Source organism: Vanessa tameamea, chromosome 2, assembly GCF_037043105.1.
Source record: "Vanessa tameamea isolate UH-Manoa-2023 chromosome 2, ilVanTame1 primary haplotype, whole genome shotgun sequence".
Classification (NCBI taxonomy): domain Eukaryota; kingdom Metazoa; phylum Arthropoda; class Insecta; order Lepidoptera; family Nymphalidae; genus Vanessa; species Vanessa tameamea.
In genome coordinates this window covers 12,706,269-12,728,633 of record NC_087310.1, presented here as the reverse complement: position 1 = coordinate 12,728,633, position 22,365 = coordinate 12,706,269, and the positions used below count along the sequence as shown (strand labels likewise).

At 31.1% G+C, this 22,365-nt stretch overlaps 1 protein-coding gene across 2 annotated transcripts; it reads left to right on the top strand.

Annotated features, from left to right (window-relative positions):
- On the top strand, positions 1 to 21,218 carry LOC113402149 (uncharacterized). Of its 2 annotated transcripts, none has more exons than XM_026642318.2 (6): positions 1 to 253; positions 17,637 to 17,804; positions 18,313 to 18,510; positions 18,898 to 19,040; positions 20,555 to 20,668; positions 21,085 to 21,218. In XM_026642318.2, the coding sequence occupies exons 2-6, from the start codon at positions 17,643 to 17,645 to the stop codon at positions 21,140 to 21,142; spliced, it is 675 nt and encodes a 224-aa protein (XP_026498103.2). In that variant the 5' UTR covers positions 1 to 253; positions 17,637 to 17,642; the 3' UTR covers positions 21,143 to 21,218. The 2 variants fall into 2 exon arrangements, with proteins under 2 accessions (XP_026498103.2, XP_064071464.1); XM_064215394.1 differs by having other exon boundaries at positions 17 to 257.
- The last annotated feature ends 1,147 nt before the right edge of the window (positions 21,219 to 22,365 follow it).

The following is a 22,365-nucleotide window of genomic DNA, read 5'->3' as shown; positions in this document are numbered from 1 at the left end:
TTGTTTCGGTTTCAACGCTAACGGAAAACGCATTCACGTGCTAGCGGTGCTTCTGAACGCACCTCGAATCTCGAGGCTGTATTGCGACCTGTGAAAATCGCGCGCAAAATTTTGACAATTTTTTTTTTAAACATTAGGCTAAGGCGCGAGTGCTAAAAATGACAATATACAGCAAAATTGTTCAAATTATATTGGTCAGTGTGTGATGAAATTGTACAATACAAAAGTTATGAAACTTCGTCGTGTATAAAAGGTGAGTTTTTAAAAAAAAATCATAAAATTAAAATGTATACTATTTCATTATGGTACCAATTATATATTTTTGTTTTGTAACATTTTTTTAATTTACTATCATTATTAGAACCCAATAACAATTTATTGCGTTCGCACAGTGGTCGAAATTCGACCATAATTATTATTGTAAATTGGAGAAAAACATAATTAAATAAATTTGCGAATTTTGAAAAAATAAATCTTTTTTTTTTAATTGGTGACACTTAAGTTCGTTAATTGCTACCAACCAAACGAAAATCGGTTGACAAGTTGAGAAGAAAACGGTACGGAACTGTTTTGTTTGTTTTAACCTACTTATACAAAAATTTGAAGATAACAACATTGTAATAAAGAATACATTTTATATAATTAGCTAAACTCAGCCTAAGATCTACGATTTTTCCGAATTGGAGCAAAAACTTGATTTTTCTCTCCTCCGAAATCTGTTTCCTTGTTAACATGCAACCCCTTCTCCTTCCTTGTGAATTGATTGAATATGATTATTATATGAATCAAATCAATTAATTAATAAAACTATCAGTATAATAAATTGTATTAGGAACTTACATTAGAAAGGATTAGGTAAAAAATTATATTCCTTTGAAAACATCATAAAATAAAATAAATAAATATCATTTGACAACGCAGACCTAACATCATATTCCTATATTCTCACCCGGGTGAGTGTAAAGTTTGTGATATGAGAGGGGATGACAATATGCCAGAGTCAGAATCGAACCAACTTTCACATCGGTTGGCGGCGGTTACAAAATACCTTTGAGCTATCGACGCTCTCGATATCAATAGATTTGATATAGTTGATCCGTGTACATAACATTGCAAATAATTACACTACATCACTAACAGCAATAGTAATAACATATAAGAAGCATTAACTAGAGATACTAACGATGACTCAAAGATAATTATTGAGGGTATTACCCGAGATCATTTTTCGAAATATGAAATAAACAAATTAATATAATACAATCAGTCTCTGTACGTCAGAGTCAGTTTGCAACTAAACACATTATTTTGTCATTCGCGAGTACAATAATTAAGGTATTATCCATTTAGGTATTACCCATTTATATTCATTTATTCATATCTTTATTTATTGATGCAACACTTTTAAGCCAATTCTATTTAAGCGTAGCTCTATTGGCTAGTTTATAAAGCTGTAGATGTTAAGGACCTAGGTGCATTGATGACCACGATTTTTTTATGCACGTGTTGTGACGGCAACTGACATTAACCGTTGACATACTCAAGACACTCAAGAAATTGTATCAGCGTAGACCTTTCTGAACTCCTAGCTGTAAAATGATTAGTCATTTTACAAAAAAAATATTATTTCATGAATAATATATTTTTTCTCTAGTTTGATTTATTATATTACTATTTTTATCGTATATTAAGCCTGAAAAGAGATATTCATTTATAAGATATTATAAAAACGTTTTGAGCTCCATTTTTTAATGCGGCGGCGGCGAGGCGATTGTTTATACATGTATACACTAAGTAAACTCGAAAATATCACGCCGAAATCAATACAATTACATATTCATAAAGCGTTTTTGAGTACCTAACCTAAGTATAATAATAAAATGTCAGATTATTAGACTATTGATATTCTTAAAAAACATATCATATAACATACCTATATAAAATAGATACAGAATTTTAAGAACGTTTTTAAAATAACATAAAATTGCTTTTATGGACTAACCTGATTTTAATTAAACTTAATTTTAAAGTTCTGGTTTGTTACGAATGTATATGTATTATATACAAATACAATCAGCATATTTACAGGAAGCAGTATCTTCGTTCGTACTCAATGTTATTACTTCTAACTGCAGATCACAAGATTTTCCTTTTTTAAATTTGACTGATTTAAATTACATTATCACTTCAATTATGATTCAACATTGACATTTTTCTGTAACGAAACACTGTCAAGAATAGCCAATGAAAAGACATCCAACAACAAAAGAACACATATTGACTATCCACAGCAGTCAAGACAAATTTAATATCGGGTTTGCGTGTCGTCCGTTATCATAATTCGATAACATCATAAATTAAAATTTAATATCCATCCTCTGTATTGAAAACCACTCAAACTCTACTAACTTCCAAAGGATGCAGAGCCGACAGCGGTACATCGAATAATTATATTGTGCAACGATAACCTATCGATAAAATTGGCTATTAAACGATAAAATTACGACGACACTAACAGGAACACGAGACAAAAGATTGTCGAGAAAGAATAATGATTTGTGACAACAGTCCACAACAACAGAAACCCACGAACACTGATGAGAACACAGCCTTATACGTCATTGAAGACAACTTGTAATAACTCTCAAAATACTAGTTCCACTCGCAATGTATACATATATATTATTGATGTTAGTATTTACGGAAAATACTTAAAATTAATGAATAGTCATTTATATTGATAATGATTGATACTATAAAATGAATCTGCAAAGCTACAGTAAGAAATATTATTCCTCGATGCTCGATACGATCGTACAATGTTGTACCTATTGTACATATAGCTACGTATGGTAACGTATAACTAGTAATCGCCCGAGGTTTTGCTCGCATTTTAATTTTTAGTGGTTTGTGGTTCGATATTAGGTAAAAAAATAGTGCTTCATACTAAATTTCATCAATTTCGGTTCAGTGGTTTGGCCGTGACATTCGAATTTATAATATTTGTGTAGATTTGATGAAATCCTTAATTTTTTTTTAACAGTTAACATTTTGTTCTTGCAGCTAATAAAAAAAATATTATTAATTGACCCAATATAAATAATTATTGCTACATCGGGTCAAGATATTTTGGGTTGCCTATAATATAGTTGGAATAGAATTTTTGAAAGGGCCATCGTTTCTATACTCACTTACCTTGATTTTAAAGGATTTTGTAGCGAGCTTTTATCGAAGTAATTTCGAAGTCTTAATGTGTTTTATAATATAATTTAGATTTAAGTCACTGTGTTGATCTTTACCTCTAACCAAATAAAGCCCAAGTAGGTACGAAAACCTAATAATTTGCCTTCGTGGAAAATTATATATATATATTAGGTACAAGTCAAATACTCATATAAATTATTATAAATATATTCACCGTTTTTTACAATGAATACTCTTAAAAAACTAAAACCATTAAAAAGCGATTAATGTCTAACTATTTATGAATAAGTAATATAAAAAAAACTGAGAAACATACCTAATATTTTTAGGAATCAGTGAACATCGTCCTTTGAATACTGCCTTAGTATGGCTTATGACGTAAACGCTTTGACGAATTTAACGACGCTGGTAGTACAAACCATAATTAACCTAACGACAACGTGTTTGTATCATTTTGTAACAGAATATTCAATTTTGAATTTACGGGAAACACATAAAAGATACCCATCATTGCTCCACATGGGTAGTATGAGGGTTTTCATAAAAAAATTATCGTAACACATATAACTCTATTGGTTCGCGTCGCACATCAAAACTCCACTCCCAGTTGGCATGATTTTTTATAACATATTCAACAATCAATGTCAAAGTTCGGCCAGTTTACACAAATCCCCAAAGAATAAGAAGCGTCAATAGAGCATTGGTTTACGGGCCGCCAAGTGTAAAAAGTCACAGGATCAATCCTAACCCCTTGGGCTTTTGGCGTCCTACTCCTAACAAGTGATAAGCTTAAAAGTAAATAGGAATATTAGTAATACTTTAATTAATATAGGGCAATACTATTCTTTTATAAATACACATAAACTTACCAAATGACTCCGTCTATAGTAGAAAAAACCTATGAAAAACCATTCGTTAGTTTTTGAGTTTATTGCGTTCAAACAGAGAGTCTGAGGAGGTAGAGTTCAAGATAAAAGATTTTTTATTTTTATTTAAAAGTGGTTTACATCGCCTTTATTTTTATGTTTATGTGATGATGACTTTGATCAATAAATATATTGATTTATTAACAATATATAATATCGTTGATCAAAGGATGGTTACAAGCGTAGTACTTATTGTACTGTGCCCTTGTCAGGCAATCAGATAACAAATACCGTCACTGTCGTCGGTGGAGGTTAAGTCCTAAATTAATTAAGTTTCGCAAAGGTACAATTTGTAGTTATAATATATTCAAGTTGACTGCCTATTTATTCTCTTGTCATTCTTAATAAACAGTAATTCTCAATAAAAACCGAAATCGATACTGCCATAAAGTAGTAAGACACATTAAAATATATTTCAGGAATAGCTTGAAAACTTCTGCTACTTCTATTATGAACTTACTTAAGTTTGAAGGTTTCAAATGTATCCACATGAGGCATCCACTTGAATTTAGCCAAATTACTTTTCGACATTTCAAAAACGGGACGAGTATCATATAACATGAGAAAATTAAACGTGAAATTTTAAACAATAGTATATTTTCAAAATACGATTTGATTACAATAAGTTAGCGTTGTCAATATTCAGAATATAAAGTGGAATTATTGACAAAAATATGAGTTATAGATTGGACACATGACCGGAAATACTAGCCCAAGAACACCGGACCTTCTAATTCGTTGAGGGCCGACTCTAACCTCCATGTAGGTTTAACGACGTAAGAAATGTATGGATCCGATGTTGATATTTCTATTTTATGTAATAATAAAATTGTATAAATTCTGGGTCAATTGGGAAATCGAGGTCGACAATTGGTTCAGTTGCATTTCTCGACCATTTCTTTCAATATAATGACTGAACTATAATAATTTGTTAATAAGTTATAATACTTTTACCGAAATAGAAAAAAGTTACATTTTCAAATTATGACCTGAATCTCCTATCTATCGATTTGATATTTGTTAAACTGCCATACTGACATTCTGCTTACATCTTTGTCTATTGTCATATTTTCTGTCTGTGCGTTTGTAATAGTATTCAATTGAAAACATCTAAATAACAATAACTATTAAAATGCAAAACGCTGGTATAATATATACCTACTCATAGTACTCATCATATATGAACTTTTTTCTGTCGATCTACTCCATACTTAAGTCCATACATAATGTAAATGAAAGCAAACTGGCTACATTATATCTTAATCGTGATGATACATCAGTATAATGTAATATTCACAATCATAAAAAATAAAATAAAACGCACGTGAAATTTTTAATAGTTAGTTTCAAAATCACACAAAATTACACTGTATGAAGCTGGAGCAAGGTTAACAGAATCGTGAAGCATAAAAGATGTGCTGTTGGGTTGCTTTGTGGGCACTTCATCTTTACCTACAAGGCTCGTTTACACAGTAAAACAAAAAAAAAACCAAGTCATGTCCACATTAGGATGTTACTCGAATGAATTCAAAGGCAGTCTAAAATTTAGGTTACACTCGTAGATAGTAGTCTAATAGATTAGTACCAAAGACAGTGAGCGACCCGCCGGCCTTGCAGCGAGCTGCGTGCACCTGTGTCATACGATTCACTCTACTGTGTGCACTTTTTTTATTTACTCTACGCTTGACCGCAGTTACACTTTTAAGTTATCGTTTATTGTTATACAAAGTATATACGACACATGACAATGAATTTGTATAATCTATCGCAGTGAGAGGTTCGGGACGTACTATTGATCGATGAACTAACTTATTTACTCTTTATTTTTTATATGGTAATTAATTTCATAAAGAACTCTGAGATGAAACGCTGTTACCTAGAAGATGTCAAATCAGTTTTGCCTAAAAATAAATAAAATTAAAAACATTTAATTGATACGACTTACGAGATATATCAATTAATCTATTTGATTGTAAATTTTCTAAAATAAACCCTTCCATTTCCCAAAAACTACAACGCGGGCAGAGAATTTCAACAACAGCGAGTTTTTTTTAATATTTATTTTGCATTACTTAGTCCCTTTATTGAAGGAGATTATTTAACTTTATTCTACCGGGGCGAAGTAGTAACCTTAAATGACTACTAATATATCAAAGTGTATGAAACAGGCTTACGAATAGCAACCAATATGAAACCACGGAATGCTGATATTCGATATTAATTTAATAATAATTCCCTTTATAAAACGTTTTAATGAAAATATATATATATATATATAACAAAAGTTAGAGATATAGATAAAAATTATACATACCATCTACATATATACCACGGGTATTTTTTATTTGTTATGGTTCGCAATTTATTTTTCTATTACCTCTATTTAAATAATTACAGTATAACACCATCGTATTCATGATACATATGTATATCGTGACTTTAAAGAATTAATTATACTTATTTCCAAATAATGTTTCTGAGCCTCTATTGTAATTTCCGTCGGTTTCCATGCATAAATCCTTAGGCCTTGTAACTGTTTATTTTATATTGATAATCACAACTATCGAAAAACCATATATATAAAAATATATATATAAAAAAATATAAATATTTTTATATAAAATGAACATATAAAATCTTGAATAATGTCTCATAACAAGAAATAGTTTATCATATTATAGGGCAATATTTTGATTTGTGTTATTTTTGGTGTGTGAAAAAAAAATTAGTAATGTATTTATATGGATTTTCATAATTAAATTCGTTTTGGGATATGTTAAATTTTATACAATGTATAAAATGGAATAAATATAAAAAAAAATAAAATAAAAATATAAACTTAATGTAAAAGTAATATTAATAATTTATAATGTAATATACCAGTCTCTTTAGGACTATGCTCATTTAACTAATTAGATATTTTGTTGTTTAGAAAAATAATGCATGAATTTATTTTACAAATAGTTTAGTGTTAGAATTTCGTAGGTATATAAAGTATTCCTATGTCCTTCCTTGAGGCTTGGGCTTTGCTTCAGTGGCTTAGCCGTGAAAGCGTTACTTTTGATACTAATATATCTACTGGCTACCCATTCCGGATAGCTTCATACGAATACAATAAGGATCTACATATATATTTTTCATTGAAGAACAACCATAAAAGGATACTTATTTTTCTCTACTATATGCATGAATTATACATATGAACTCTTGAAGCATTAAAATCAGTTGCGTTAATAGATTTAAGTATACAGATGGCGGAAACTACTTTGTGTTATACTACGTAGATATATTAATATAATAAATGCGAGATGGCATGACCATTTCGCACCACCATCGCGTAAAATGGTGGCAGGCTCCGGGTGGAAACATATTTTAACTGTATCTTCGAAACTATTAATTGTACGGACAATTTGTAAAGACATAATTTGTAGCAAATCGTTGTGGCTACAATTATATCTATATGACTTTTTACTATAAACTTAAAATTTAAAAAGTTATAAGCAAAAAAGTGAGAAAATTTGCTCAAAAATTTTCTTTTTTTTCATTTTGGTCAATTTTCAAAGCTGTTACAGCACTCCAAATGTTCAGTTTGGCCCTAAAATTGTAACATTTCAATGGACTAACAACCAAAAAGGTACGTTCGTAACAATACCTTAACAATGATCTTTAATAAGGATTTTTGTAATCGATATTTGTAGCTGCCTGTTATTCGCGTTCTACCATCCGACCGATGTAACATTGTACAAGCGTCTATTATTTTCAGTGTTTCTATTTAAATTTTATTTTGAAGCAATAATATATAATAGAAAATGTATTAAAATATTCGGATAACGCTTGAATCTTTAGGAACTTTTGTATTATATGTACTTTTTTAAAATATTTTTCAATTTTTAAAATCATTAAATTAAGAAAATAATAAGTTCGTCATTACAAAGTTATGTTGATCAGACAAATTTACATCTGTCAAAAAGATCAAGCTATCTTGGACAGGGTGTAGTGAAGACAATAAGACGAGTTGTTATATATTTTACTACAAGGTACAATTGCTTCAACTGCAAAAAACTATGTTATATAGAGATGACATTGAAGTAAGGAAACTCTAAATTATCAAACGGATGCTTACTTGGAAGATACCTACTTAGAAGTAGGTGTAATTTGAGTCATTGTCAGATCAAAGTCGACATGACAATTTTCATTGTTAACTGGGAACAAAAAAACATTTCGTTTATTTCTGTTAAATAAAACTAAGTACCGGCTAAAAAAAATCTACTGTTGGCAACGCAATCTTGTGTCCTATTGTGTGCGCTAAATAAATTTATATTTTATATATTACTGCTGCTGTGCTGTGCCCGCGACTTCGTGCGCGTTTGAATTTAAGTTATTTCGACATCGCAGCGTGTTTTTTTTTTAAGTTAAGTTATAGGATTTTTTCTTAAGTTAGAAATATGTCTCAAGTTTCTCAAAAATGTAACAACGGATTTCGATTTTATTTACACTTATTTATTTATACTTTTAACTATTTTTATAGTTGGGTGTAGTACTGTATTCCTCGCTAGGTTATAAAATAATCTGTAATAAGGAGTAACAGTCCCGTTCCCTTCTTTGAGTGTTTCTTAATCATTGTGTACATGTGAACACGTTATTAAGATTTACAAAAATTATACGATATTATATTCCATAGTTATTTTTCAAATTTTATTTTATATATAATTCTAAAATAAAAGTAGTATTACTCCTTATTACATCAGCTATCTGCCAGTGAAAGTCCCATCAAAATCTGTACAGCCATTCCAGAGATTAGCTGGAACAAACAGACAAACAGACAGAAAAAAGCGGTTATTTTAATGATGATGATATTTAGATACTCGGTTGTAAAAAAGCTAATGTTTGTATACCATAAGTGTAACTTTTCCCTGTACTGTTTTCAGATAGATAAAAAAATAACTCATTGAGAGCGAATAATAGAGGAAAACGTTTCTGTGTAAATCGTGGTGTGTTATTTTTTGTACCGTTGAGATAACAATTGTTATAAACTTCATACATTATACAAGCTATTTAATATAACCTCTCCATGACCCCTGTCTTATTAAAATTAATAAACGTTTACTTATTTGAATACATACAATACTTTTATTTTGCTCTTTATGATAAAGTCATTGAAGGCTTCTCTCGGTTTATATATGGCGAAGTCGCGCAGACTTAACACTATATACGAGTATATTCTCATATACAGCCAATCGCAGTCTCTGCTAGGCATAAGAATCTCGCATTATAATACATATATAGGCTGACTTTTGACTGACTCATTGTTCTAATGTCTAGTTATAAGGTTGCAGGTCAAAAGGTTCATGGCTTAAACTCCGGATCGGGTCACTAAAGGGTTTTTTGTCAAGATATTCTCAGTAACAACCTCGAGTCTAGAAAATTTAGCAGAGATTACACTTAGTGCCTCGGAAAGCACGTAAAACCGTTGCTTTCCGGTCGTATCAGATTATGAGAGTTAGAGAGTGCACCTGTGTTTGCGCTACACGCTAGTGTATTATATATTTCTGAGAATATCACCAACATATATGTATAAGGAAATTAACTAAATTTAGAATTTATACGATTTTTTTAAATACTAAATTAATCCGGTCTTGAGGGTTCGGTATAAGTTAGTTTATCACCAAACATCAATACTTTTATGCATCCATTCCTGTGTTTCCTCTAAAGGTAGAGTCCGTCAATGCTCTTAGATCTTAAAGATGCCGATGTATTTGCGGTTTTAAAAGTTGTATAAAATAAATACAATAGGTATATTTACTAAAAACAATACAAAGCGTAAAAGATACACAAACCAAATAATATAACAAAAAAACACAATGAGTCGTAAGAATAAAATTAAAAAAAGAACAACAATGACTTCGTAAAAAAGCTATGCCGAAATGTTTGTATAAAAAACGAGAAAATTTTGTCAGTACCACAGTGTGATGTTGTAAAGGGTCACTTAGGTAATTTTAATGTCTACAATATTAGAAACTAGAACTTAATTGAACATATACAATTCATAACAAAAGTGATGTGTTCAGTTACTATCTCGTAATGCGTAAGATGATATATGTTCATAATTGCGCGATTTTATCAAAAGAGGTTTATACTCTGAATGAAACAAAACGCAACGAACCATGAAGGTCTTTAAAAACCTACTTAAATAACTATTACCCCCCGCTTAAATTCTTATACGAAAACACCTATGTACTTTTTTTCGCAACCAATATATTTATCTCTTATATATTATATTTCATTATGACTTTCCGTCTACATGTTTGCTTAATATTCTGTTTTTTTTTTATTCTTGTGTAATGTTTTTTTTACTTTTTTTTTAATAATGTTTAAAGATTATTTAAACTTTAATATTTTTTTAAAGATTATGGTCTCCGAAGTTATTATTCTTAATTCTCTTAATAATATATTGCTCTAGTTCATTTTTAGGGGTATATGATATCATAGGAAAATTATATAAGATCTTAAATAGTTTTTTAGAATTTTTAATTTAATCTCGTGAACCATTCCAATATAATGTCGAAATATCGAGCTCCACCAAATAAAAATAAAAAACATGGTAAATATACCGTACTAAATACTTATACAAAAGAAAATTATACAATATTTCTTAGTTGTAAAAACCTGACCTAATAATTTAACTATCTTCTATCTATCTATATTCATATATATGTTTACATATATAGAATAACAAGTCCTGACTGACTGATTCATCATCGCCGAACGTAAACTATTAAAGTTGGGGCCTTGAAATTTGGTAAGTAGGATCTTTTTATTGAGTAGACACCCACTAAGAAAGGAATTTTGGAAATTCAACCCCTAAGTGGGTGAAATAGGGGTTGAACGTTTGTATGGAAGTCCGTAATTTTTTAAGTTAGGAACATGAAACTTCATTTTTGAGATACTGGTTAAACATGAGTAGATACGTATTTAAGCGTTTCTGGATTTTTGGACCCTTAAAGGGGTGAAATCGTTGTTAAAATTTCGTATAAGGTTTTATCGTTTAAAGTTAGTCTGAAAGCCCGTCATTTTTTATGTTAGGAGATTGGCGCGCCAATAATGTTACTGAGGAATTTAAGACCTCAAAAATTATGCAACAGCACCAAACTTATAGTAAGGGTTCTCTATCGTTATGTCATAGGTTACAGTTATCACTGGATGTACTAAAAGAGAAATAGTGTATATTCCATGAATATCTATGATGACATCAGAATACCCCTTTAAATTCAAGAGATTACAGTTCGCGTTTAATGTATGCTTCACCATGACAATTAATAAAGCACGAGGTCAAATTTCTATAATGGCTGGAGTAGATATAAGAGAAGACAGTTTTTTGCATAGACAGTTCTAAATAGCCTGTTCGAGAGTAAGCTCTGTAAGCAGTCATGTATCTAGCCCACGAAAATCGAACCACAAATAAGGTCTTAAATTAGCGTAATATTTTAAATTATTCTGTAATATAATCAATTTTCACGCGAGCAAAGCCGCGGGCAACAGCTAGTCTGACTATATTTTCATAAATTAATATTAAAAATGTTCATTCCATGGGTATTCCAAAAGAAAATGGACGTAGAAACAATTAATACACTTCATTCAATATTTACTCAAGTTATTTCGTTTATATAAACGTTTTGGAAGTATTAAAATATAAAAGTACGTAGCAATTATTGGTTGAGTTTAAACTAAAGAAAATTTAAGTAACTACAAATCAATATTAAATATTAATCTAGCAACAAGATATATTTTACACTTTTCTTATAAGTCAGATCGTATGTATGTAGTTAAACAATAAGATTATCAGATTTTAAAATCAGTTTTCTTAATATTATATTATGCTAGCAACCGTCTGTACCAGCATAGAATACGTTTATTTATAAAACTTTTCACCAATGATTTCAGCATTATAATTTAAGTCTCTACAAAACTTTTTACCTTCTTTCTGCTCCTTGCCTTTTATTACTCTTAGTACTTTTTTTTACTTACTTAGTTATTTAGTTTTGCCTTGCTTAATTTCTGTTCATGTTAGTTTCTTTTGAAGATGAAAAATTTATCAATCATTCTGTATTAATAAAACAGTAATAACCCTATAAAAAGGTACCAAAACGAAAGAAATATATAATTGGAACGAAATTATTTTACGCGGCTTACAGTACAATGAATCGTCATGTAAGACAAAAGCATTTTGCCCCATCTAGGCGACCTTTCCCCCTCTATCTCTCTCTCTCTCTTTCTCTCTCTCTCTCTCTCTCTCTCTCTCTCTCTCTCTATTGTAAACGGTTTAACTTAAAATACTTTTCGTTTTAATTTACACGGGATTTTTAATAACAACTTTGTCGATATCATGTAAATATTTTAAACGTTCATAATTTATTTTATTGTGTATGTTATTTAATACGTAAAATAAAGCAAAAGCAACTTCGTTCCACGACAACTCTCGATATTTTATAAAAACATTGAATGATCTACAAAATTAATGATAAAATACTACGTGATCGGTCAAGCTAATTTTAGTAGCTTAATTTAATTTTCTTATGCTCAGAGATTAAACAAAGAATATTATGTTGTAAGCTTGCCTTTAGTCTAATAATATTGACTACAGCTGCGGTTAACTCATTTAGTCACAATATGAGTTAAACGCCTGCGTTGCAGGCAAAAACGCGTATTCAGCGAGTATTGAAATAAAAACGTTTACAAATAAATTTTCAAGGATAGTTATTTTTTAATTTTAGTGTAAATAGCGAGTATGATATAAGCCTTACCTGTCATATTATAAAAAAAAAATAATCAATGTTATCTATTTGTAATTTACGAGTGTAAATGACCTTTCATATTTGGTAATTTCGATCGGTACCTACTGGCGTGATATTAAGTATTTGAATGGAATCATGAAAAAAAACCTCAGGCATTTGGTAAGATGTATTACAGCATTTGCGGTTAGATCGCTCGGCTTGTTCATTATCGTTACTTAGACTGATATAGATATTAGATTATTACGTAATATTTTGTTTAGTTCTCATTAGTTCAAAGAATATCACAGGATGAACGTCTATTTTATCCGTGTGAACCAAATACCGATACCTAATGACTAGGTATCATTAATACTAATAAATTAGCCAGATTGTTTGACGTTTGTGATCATAACTCATATCCTAAAGGTCGTAACTTCAAGTTACATAGCATAGAGTTCAGTGCCTTCAAAAATACGAGCTTGCTAGTTTTAGAATACAAAAAATATAAATATAGATGACTCGTCCAAAACAAGACTAAAATAAAAAAACGAATTCTCAAATAAATTAAGCGGTCGCTTACGACACCCAGCACTTACTTGTTTCACCACACTAAATATTACTAGACGTGAAATTATAGTAATTTTGTCGCACTTGTCTCAAAAAATATTTTTATTACAAAACATTTTAAATAATAAAAATAAAGAAACATATCCCCACCCGTTTCTTTTTGTATGTACTCGTTTCTTGTGTCATATAGTTAGCTATTGGGCGTTTAGTTTATTATTGGCCCGACTTGGGGTTTGAACCTAGAACCTCAAAATCTGTGGCCTTATATCAAGCTACTAAGACCAACGAGGCAGGCATGTTTTACGTATGCCTACAATAAACAATATTAACAAGTAACGAAAAATTATGAAAGTATACAAAATTAGTGTTTAAAATATTATTTGAAGAGACTGAATCTTTACGTCTGTCAAATAAATAGCAATAAATTATTTTTACGAATTCAATTTATAAATACATATTAATTTATGTATTTAGTTTTCTTCTTAATTATTCTTCGAATCTGGCAAAGCGTATACTTATGGTCAATGCATTCAGGTGTACAAGATAAGGGCCATTAATATAATATTAAATGTACTTTAGCATTTTGTTTGCTTACCCTAAGTCACGACATTCAATAATTGCTAAGGTTTTAAAGGGCGACATAGATTTAGATCTGAAAGCAAAGCAGTTTCCTAGTTTCTTAGTAATAAATTATTTCAACTAACAATTCTTTAGTAAGAAACATAAATAATGAGCGAGAAACTTGAACATTGTTGTAATATTCGAATAAGACAATAGTTATTAAAACAAAACCAGTGAATAATAAATCTAATGATTACTTGGTCAATACTCTGTCAATAAATAAAAATAAAGATATAAAGATATAAATAGGAATATATTTATGTCTATAATTTAGCCCATTCGGGCAATTCTTATATTTAAAAATATTACACCTGAATTATGATGCACAATCTATTGTCAAAAAACAGTTTTCAATCAATCACACAAACACATAACAAATGTATCCCTGATCTAATTTTACCCATTGAAATCATTTTCATGGAATTACATACATTTAACTACTAAGGAGAAATAATGAGGTATAATATGTAACATTGACTTAACAATGAAATAAAAAGTGTCTAAGTGCGAGTCGGACTCGCCCAGGAGGGGTTCCGCAGCTGCAATTAATATAATATAAAAGTTCTTATAGTTCGTTGTAACTTTGAGCGATGTTTTAATAATAGTCTTTTTTTTTCATTTGAGTTGATTGAATGAAAGTTAAAATGCAGTGTATGACTTATGACGTTTTTCGGTGGAAGTTTTAAAGTAAAAGTAAAAGTTTCTCTAGTGCTATTAAACTATTCCGTTTAGAAAAAAATTACATTAGAAACCTCAATATCATTTTGAAGACTAAACCATTCCATACACGTATGGGTATGATGAAAAAAAAATTTTTGAGTTTCAGTTTTAAGTATGGGGAACGCCCAAAATTTATTGTTTTTTTTTTCTATTTTTATGAGAGAAACTTAATGCGGTTCACAAAATACATCTACTTCCAAAATACATTCACTACCAAGTTTCAACAGTGCAGTTGTTATAATTTCGGATAAAAAGTGGCTGTGACATACGGACGGACAGACAGACAGACAGACATGAGGAATTTATAAGGTTTTCGTTTTTTGCCATTTTACTACGGAACCCTAAAAATGAGATATGAAACTTCAAACAATGTCCAATAGCTAGTTTTTATTATACGATTACCATTGTGCATTATAATTCTGTGCGTTAATGACTTGGTTTATAATCTACGAAAAAATATCTCAATAAATTTCACAAACTATAAGAATATTCTGTTCAGATACTCCGTGGATTGTAATAAACCTCATCAGTTGCAGAGTACTAGAACAGCGTACAGAATACTGTGTAATCATTGTATTTTAGTATCATTTTAATCATGGCTACTGAATTCTTTCTAGTAACGATTGATATGTTACTAGAGGGAATTCAGATATCAATCTACATATTCAATCAATGTGATCATCAAGAATAAATTAGATAGTGTATTTAAAATAACAAACGGTATCCCTTCTTCAACATCTATCTTAGGTCCATTGCTGGCTCCGATTTAACGGTGTATGAAGTAATATCTGAGTTACAGTATTGTAACTGGTGATGAAAAAACATTTGAAACCAGCTGATTATTGCAGAAATAATAAAGTTGGTTAATGTTAACAATTTATGTGTCCATTTCTTCTGAGTAATACCTCTTTGACGTTTTGACGTTTCATGTAAACGCAAAAGTAAAAAAAAAAGGTAATTCGCGTTCGGCGTTACGCTTTTAGTAAAGTCTATCGCAATTGCTCGGTACGTATTCTTTATTTCAAGCACATAGATTCAGTACTCTAGTTTTAGATATTGGCCTTGATGTTATTAATATTAGAAATGTGAAAGTTTGGATGAATGGCAATTAATACTCAATCACGCCAGAACGGCTGAACGGATCTGAATGAATTTTGGTACAGAGATGAAAGCACACCAAAGATTCCCTTTCCCCCCTCACATGGGGGAAAAGCCACGGACGATAGCTCATGTAATATAATTTAAAGCCTCACATACATACTTACTGGTTATTGAAATGTAGTTTTACATTACATAGTAATAAGAAGTAGACTCTCGATGGTGTGTAGTAGCTAATAATTTTAACTCATATGTACAAACCCCAGGAGAAAAACCGTTATTGAGTTTTCGGTCGAAAAATTTTCTGAACAGCACAGGATATCGAAGCTGGTAGTGTCTGAAGACAATCGCCATCGGAAAGCACGTCCATAGAATCCATTGGTCCTGCATCTACAATTAATTCCCGTCGTGTCGGATCTGCCGTCGAAGAGGTTGTTCTAAAGTAAATCTTTTAAAATTGAATAAAAAAATTAGTTATAATGCATCCATTCAATTCTTAGCTACTATAGTATACTTAATTAAAATTACAAAATATAAATAGATAAGACTTTTAACAAAAGCAAGACAAGCAATTTCGTAACAATTGTTCAGTCATAATAAAGATATCAACGCGTTACACAAACCAACCGCAAACACTATCGCCATTATAAACGTTTACAAAGTAACTGACAGGTACATAGCTGCATATTGAACAAGTTATGCCTCTTACTTCGTTCGTGTATAATTTAAATGAAAACTATAAATGACATCCTTATATAATAAACACTGAACTGAACTACTGAAGGGGTTTCCCCCGCAGTTTCAATGTTTTGTATGAATACTTAGATCAATATACATGATATTATATATTGTATATGTTTTATCCTCATTATATCTCCAAATGCCGCACCCGGGATGTAGATAAATTAAATAACTTTTATTTTTTAATCGAGTAAATACCTTAACATCGCATCCACAGAAAAAGACATGAATTGAAATCCAAAAAGTATCAATATCCAGACTTGTTTTTAACAGTAGAGAATCCTACTTATTTAATAAAAAAATATAATATATTGAAACAACTGGATTGCCAAATATACTCTATTTTAATTATATTTGTGTATTTTCTGTTGGGATGTTTTAGTTTCGTCTCTATCCCACTGTACTAGGATACATTTTATGTTATCAGTTATTGTTGTTAAGTCAATGAGGAAATCATATTTTAGGTCATTATTAATTCGCCCATACAGATTGCATAACACTTTTGCAGAACCAGCAACTTCACATTGGGATAAGATCTGACAATAATATATTTATAGGTGCTCTATTATATAAACTCCGTATAGAATTATTGTCACTTTTCGCTATACGACCAAATTTTACATATTTTTTTTTTTATAAATATTGGACAACATCACATACATTACTCTGATCCCAATGTAAGTAGCTAAAGCACTTGTTTTATGGAAAATCAGAAGTAACGACGGAACCACAAACACCCAGACCCAAGACAACATAAAAAACTAATTAACTTTTTCTACATCGACTCGGCCGGGATCGAACCCGGAACCTCGGAGTGGCGTTCCCATGAAAACCGTACACACTACTCGACTATCACTATCTTGGTAAATACTTTAGCTGCCCGTCAGTTTAGCACAGATAGCGGTAGTTCTAGATAAAACGTTTACATAACATACATATAACTGTTGGTTTATAAGGTACACGCCAGTACATATATTTTTTGTTTTAGGTCACAATGGCAGAAACTGTAGAAGCGGGCGCTGGTCTCGCTTGGCGATTACTGGCCACGCTTGAGGGCGGATCGCTTTTAGCTGTAGCCACATCTGCGCTAATTGCTTACACGGCAAGACTGAAACTCACGCAACAGAAGCAACACAAGACTGTTAACAGTGTTCTAGTAAGAGGAATAAATGAATTAACTAAGTCCCATTTAAATTGTCGTAAGCCTTTCGGAAGAAGCTTTTATTTCACCAAAATTTATTCAAAGCTAGAACTCTAGACAATTTTTTCTTGGCCTCTAATGTATTAAAAAATATTTTTATAAAATGAGTGTCATAGGGTTGCCTTTATGGAGCGTACTTGCAGTTTTTTTGATTGCAGTATTTAAAATACTTTTGAGTCTATAAATACAGTTTTAATTTTATGTAGACTGAGAAAATAAATAAGTATTTATTAGTAATCCTCATATAATAATTATAGCAATACAATAGCACATGACCTTACTGGAAAAATACGAGGAAAATGTAACGTTACAATGTTAATCTAATGTTTTTTTTCTAAATAATATTTTTTAGAGAGGACATGCATTAAAAAAAAAATAGTATATTAAAATCTATACTATGCAAAACTGTTCAGATATTCTATACTTAATATTTAAAAATAAATTACCGTCTTTCTAATTACAGATATCGAATACTACAACAATTTTAGGACGTGAATTAAAATGTAGACTAGAAAGTCATGGCTGTATCGTTTCTACGGGCACAAGTGCCATGCCAAGAACAGATAAATTTGATTCGTTGGTAGTTATTGGTACAGAATCTGAAGCAGGACTAGACGGTCTTCTAAATTTGGTCTCTCAGGACGTTAACGAAAATTTAAATGTGAGTATTTAATATATAAATACACATAATTAGAAAAAACTTATTTAAAACCACTCAATACACGTGCAAAACCATTCTACAGTTATACGTTCAAAATTAATCATACACTTCTATATAAATACAACGGCACAGCCATAGTTATCAGATAAAAAAAGAATTACAAATTACAAATATATAATTGAGAGAGTACGATTAATTAGGATCGTTGAAATTCCAACTCTCCTTATAAGGAGCTGTTTTTTTTCGTATGATGTTATCATTCCTTATTAATACAAATTAAATACTTTAAAACCTCATTTTTTTTATTTAGAATTTAATATTTCTTTAATTAGTATTGTTAATAGGTGAAAGTATGTTACGTATAAATAATATTTATATCTTGACAAGTTACTAGAGACGCTGTCCGTTGCTGTGAGAAGAGGGGGTTGCATCGCATGGGTGTGTACTGGAGAAGTCTCCGGCTCGTATGGCGGAGCGACCAGCGCCTTTGACACAGTAGTGCGTGCCAGCCTTCAGCATGTCGCTAAAATGTTAGTCAATACACCAAAACATATTTGAAAATATCTCACTGGGCTAGTAACAAGTAACATTGACTACAAACGAGAATGACTGGAGAAATGATATTTTGGCCCTGGACTATAATGTTATTTTTTTTTTTTACTTTAAAAAGAACATCCTTCATTGTTTATCATATTCTCCAGGTCGTAAGGCTTTCTGCGTGTCCTACCAGTAATATCTTTATGTGCCCTCCAATCCGTTATTCAAACATACATACATCTTTTATTGGTTTCTTCTGTCGCAAAGGTTTAGGTACTGAGAAAGAGGTTTATTTAAATATAAACAAATTTCATGGATCACAATTATTCATTAGTTTTATCTTTCCTCAAACATTCTATATTTTGTACAGGACACAAATAAATAACTAGGAATAAAAATAAAATAATCATACCAATCTTCAATCTCAATTAAATTAATTAATCGTTTTTATGGCACGGTACATGCATCTACACTTCTATAGTAATATTATGAATAGATGAAAGTGGTACCACTCACTTATCAGATATTGTAACGACAAACAGTAGTACTCAGTATTGTTGTGTTCCGGTTTGAATAGCGAGTGAACCAGTGTAACTTCAGGCACAAGGGACATAACATGTTAGTTCCCAAGAATGGTAGCGCATTGGCGATGTAAGGAATGGTTAATATTATTTAAAGCGCCATTGTCTCTGGGCGGTGGTGACTACTTTTTTTTTGAGATGTTAGAGGTGGCAAACAAGCAGGAGGCTCACGTGATGGAAAGTGACTACCACCGCCCATGGACATCTGCATCACCAGATAACACCTACTTACCCGTAGGTGGCCCATATGCTCGTCCGGCAGCCTATACCATAGAAAAAAAACAACTATAGCAATCCAAATATTTTAGTCAGATATTTTTTCCGTGGCAAAGTAATTATATGTAGTTTATAAAAAAAAATATTCAAAGAAAAAACAAACAAAGACTAACTACTGAGTTTCTACGGTTATTTTCGGCCGATTCCACATTCCGAACCGATGGTAGCGCTTGACGTTTCAAAGAGAAATAAAGAGCTTAGATTTTATTTGATTATATTTGATACATTTTTGATTTTGATAAGTTATTGCTCCCAAAGTGCCCTCGTGTCTACTATTCGTTCACTTGCCATTTGCACGTATGCAGAAAAAAAGATGATTTTGCATTAAATAACTTGTGGGCTGGTATAGAGCTATAATAATCGATTAATAAAAGTTACCAAATAATAAAAAAATATGTAATAACATTTACAATATTTGGTATTGAACACCACAATGTTAACTGACTTTTGTTAGAATCTTACGTTTATTAGCTTATGTTAGTGATACTTTTTTTCTTATTTTGAATTTATAATCTGTTAATCGAGGGCGATGTCTTAGTGATTAAGATAATTATTTAATAACATCCATCCAATATCTATGTATATGATTGAATCATAAGCGATTTTGTAATTAATAGTCAGCTAATACTTACAACATTTTTATTTTTCAGTTCGCATTGCGAACCCCTATGGATAGGTCGATGTTCTACAACGAAGCTGGCAGTGGACAAGATCCTCGCTGAACTCCTACCATCTACTCAGCATAGTCCTAGCTTCTCGATCAGGTAACTAGGAATTTGTTGTATGTAAATTATTCAAAACAAAATAATGTATATTAGTTTTTTTTTACTAAAATTACATAAAATGAAACGAACATTTTGTTACGATTACGGACGTAAAGATTCCGAAGTCCGAACCATAGTAATGCTACAATATTCCGCATGAATCGTAAAATTTGTAAAATGGTATTGTAAGATTGCGCGACATTTTTAAAAATGGATTATTCTGGCTTAGATGGGTATTAATTATAAACGATCGATTATTTGCTTTTAATAAAGTATATAATAAAAATATTTTTTAACAAATATGTCTCTTGGTCTACATTCCAAATTCCAAATTCTAATCATTCTAGGATCTGAATTGACACTATTATTCGTTTGGTACAATAAATATATGAACCTGAATAAAATATTTTTTTCAGAAATGCTGCAAACAAAGTGAGCGTATTCCTTGGAAGATGGCTGAAAATGATCACATGAATTGCTATAGTTAAATATATTATATTAGCTTAAGTATAAATATCTTGTAAATAATTTTATTAAAAAGATGACATATAATTCTGCATTTGTTATAATTTTTTTATGTATCGCAATCCTCTTCCAAGCCTATAGAATTTATTTAACAACATACCTAATTCAGGAGACTTGAGCCTACCAGCAACGATAATTAAGTTCTGATAAATCTTCGAAATTACCCGCCATTTCTTCGATGAGATCTGTCGTCGTGAATGGATCAGAAAGAAGCTGGGCCTTGAAGAAGAAGGATGAAAATAACTTGCACGTAGTTGTATATGTAGGGTATTTTGTTAACATAAATGTGTGAAGTAAGATAGAATAAGAAACAAGTATATAAGAGAATGCCTGAAAGTAACGCCAATAATAGAAAAAGTGGACGCAAAGAGGTGACACGTAAAAACACTTACTAAAAGAGTAATGAACATGAGCGTAAAGTGGGGGAGGGGAAGAAACCGACCTAGGCAAACATGGGTGGCATGTGTGAGGAGGGATATGAGAGAGATGGATGTGGACGATCAGATGAGGAATTATAGAGGAGCATGAAAAAAAAAAGACATGCTGCGCCGACCCCAAATAGATTGGGGCACGGGCAGAGAAAAGAAGAAATCTTCAAAATTAGTTGATTTAGCTTTCAAAGATATATAATAGCATGAAATTATATTAAATTCAACAATGTTGCAAACTTTAAACTACAACAGCAAGTCGTTTTAAAGATCTTTTCCTATATCTTCCTTTTTTTTATTTTTCTGTTTATAGGTTTAAGTTAGTTAAAACTTTTAATTTTCTATCTATTCAAATCTTAATAACAAATCATCACACCCAGACCATTACATTACATTACATACATACATTAGCAGCCTGTAAATTTCCCACTGCTGGGCTAAGGCCTCCTCTCCCATTGAGAAGGTTTGGAGCATATTCCACCGCGCTGCTCCAATGCGGGTTGTTGGAATACACATGTGGCAGAATTTCGTTGAAATTAGACACATGCAGGTTTCCTCACGATGTTTTCCTTCACCGCCGAGCACGAGATGAATTATGAACACAAATTAAACACATGAAATTCAGTGGTGCCTGCCTGGGTTTGAACCCGAAATCATCGGTTAAGATGCACGCGTTTTAACCACTGGGCCATCTCAGCCCAGACCATTATAAAAATATAAAAGGACAACCAGCCGATCATATGA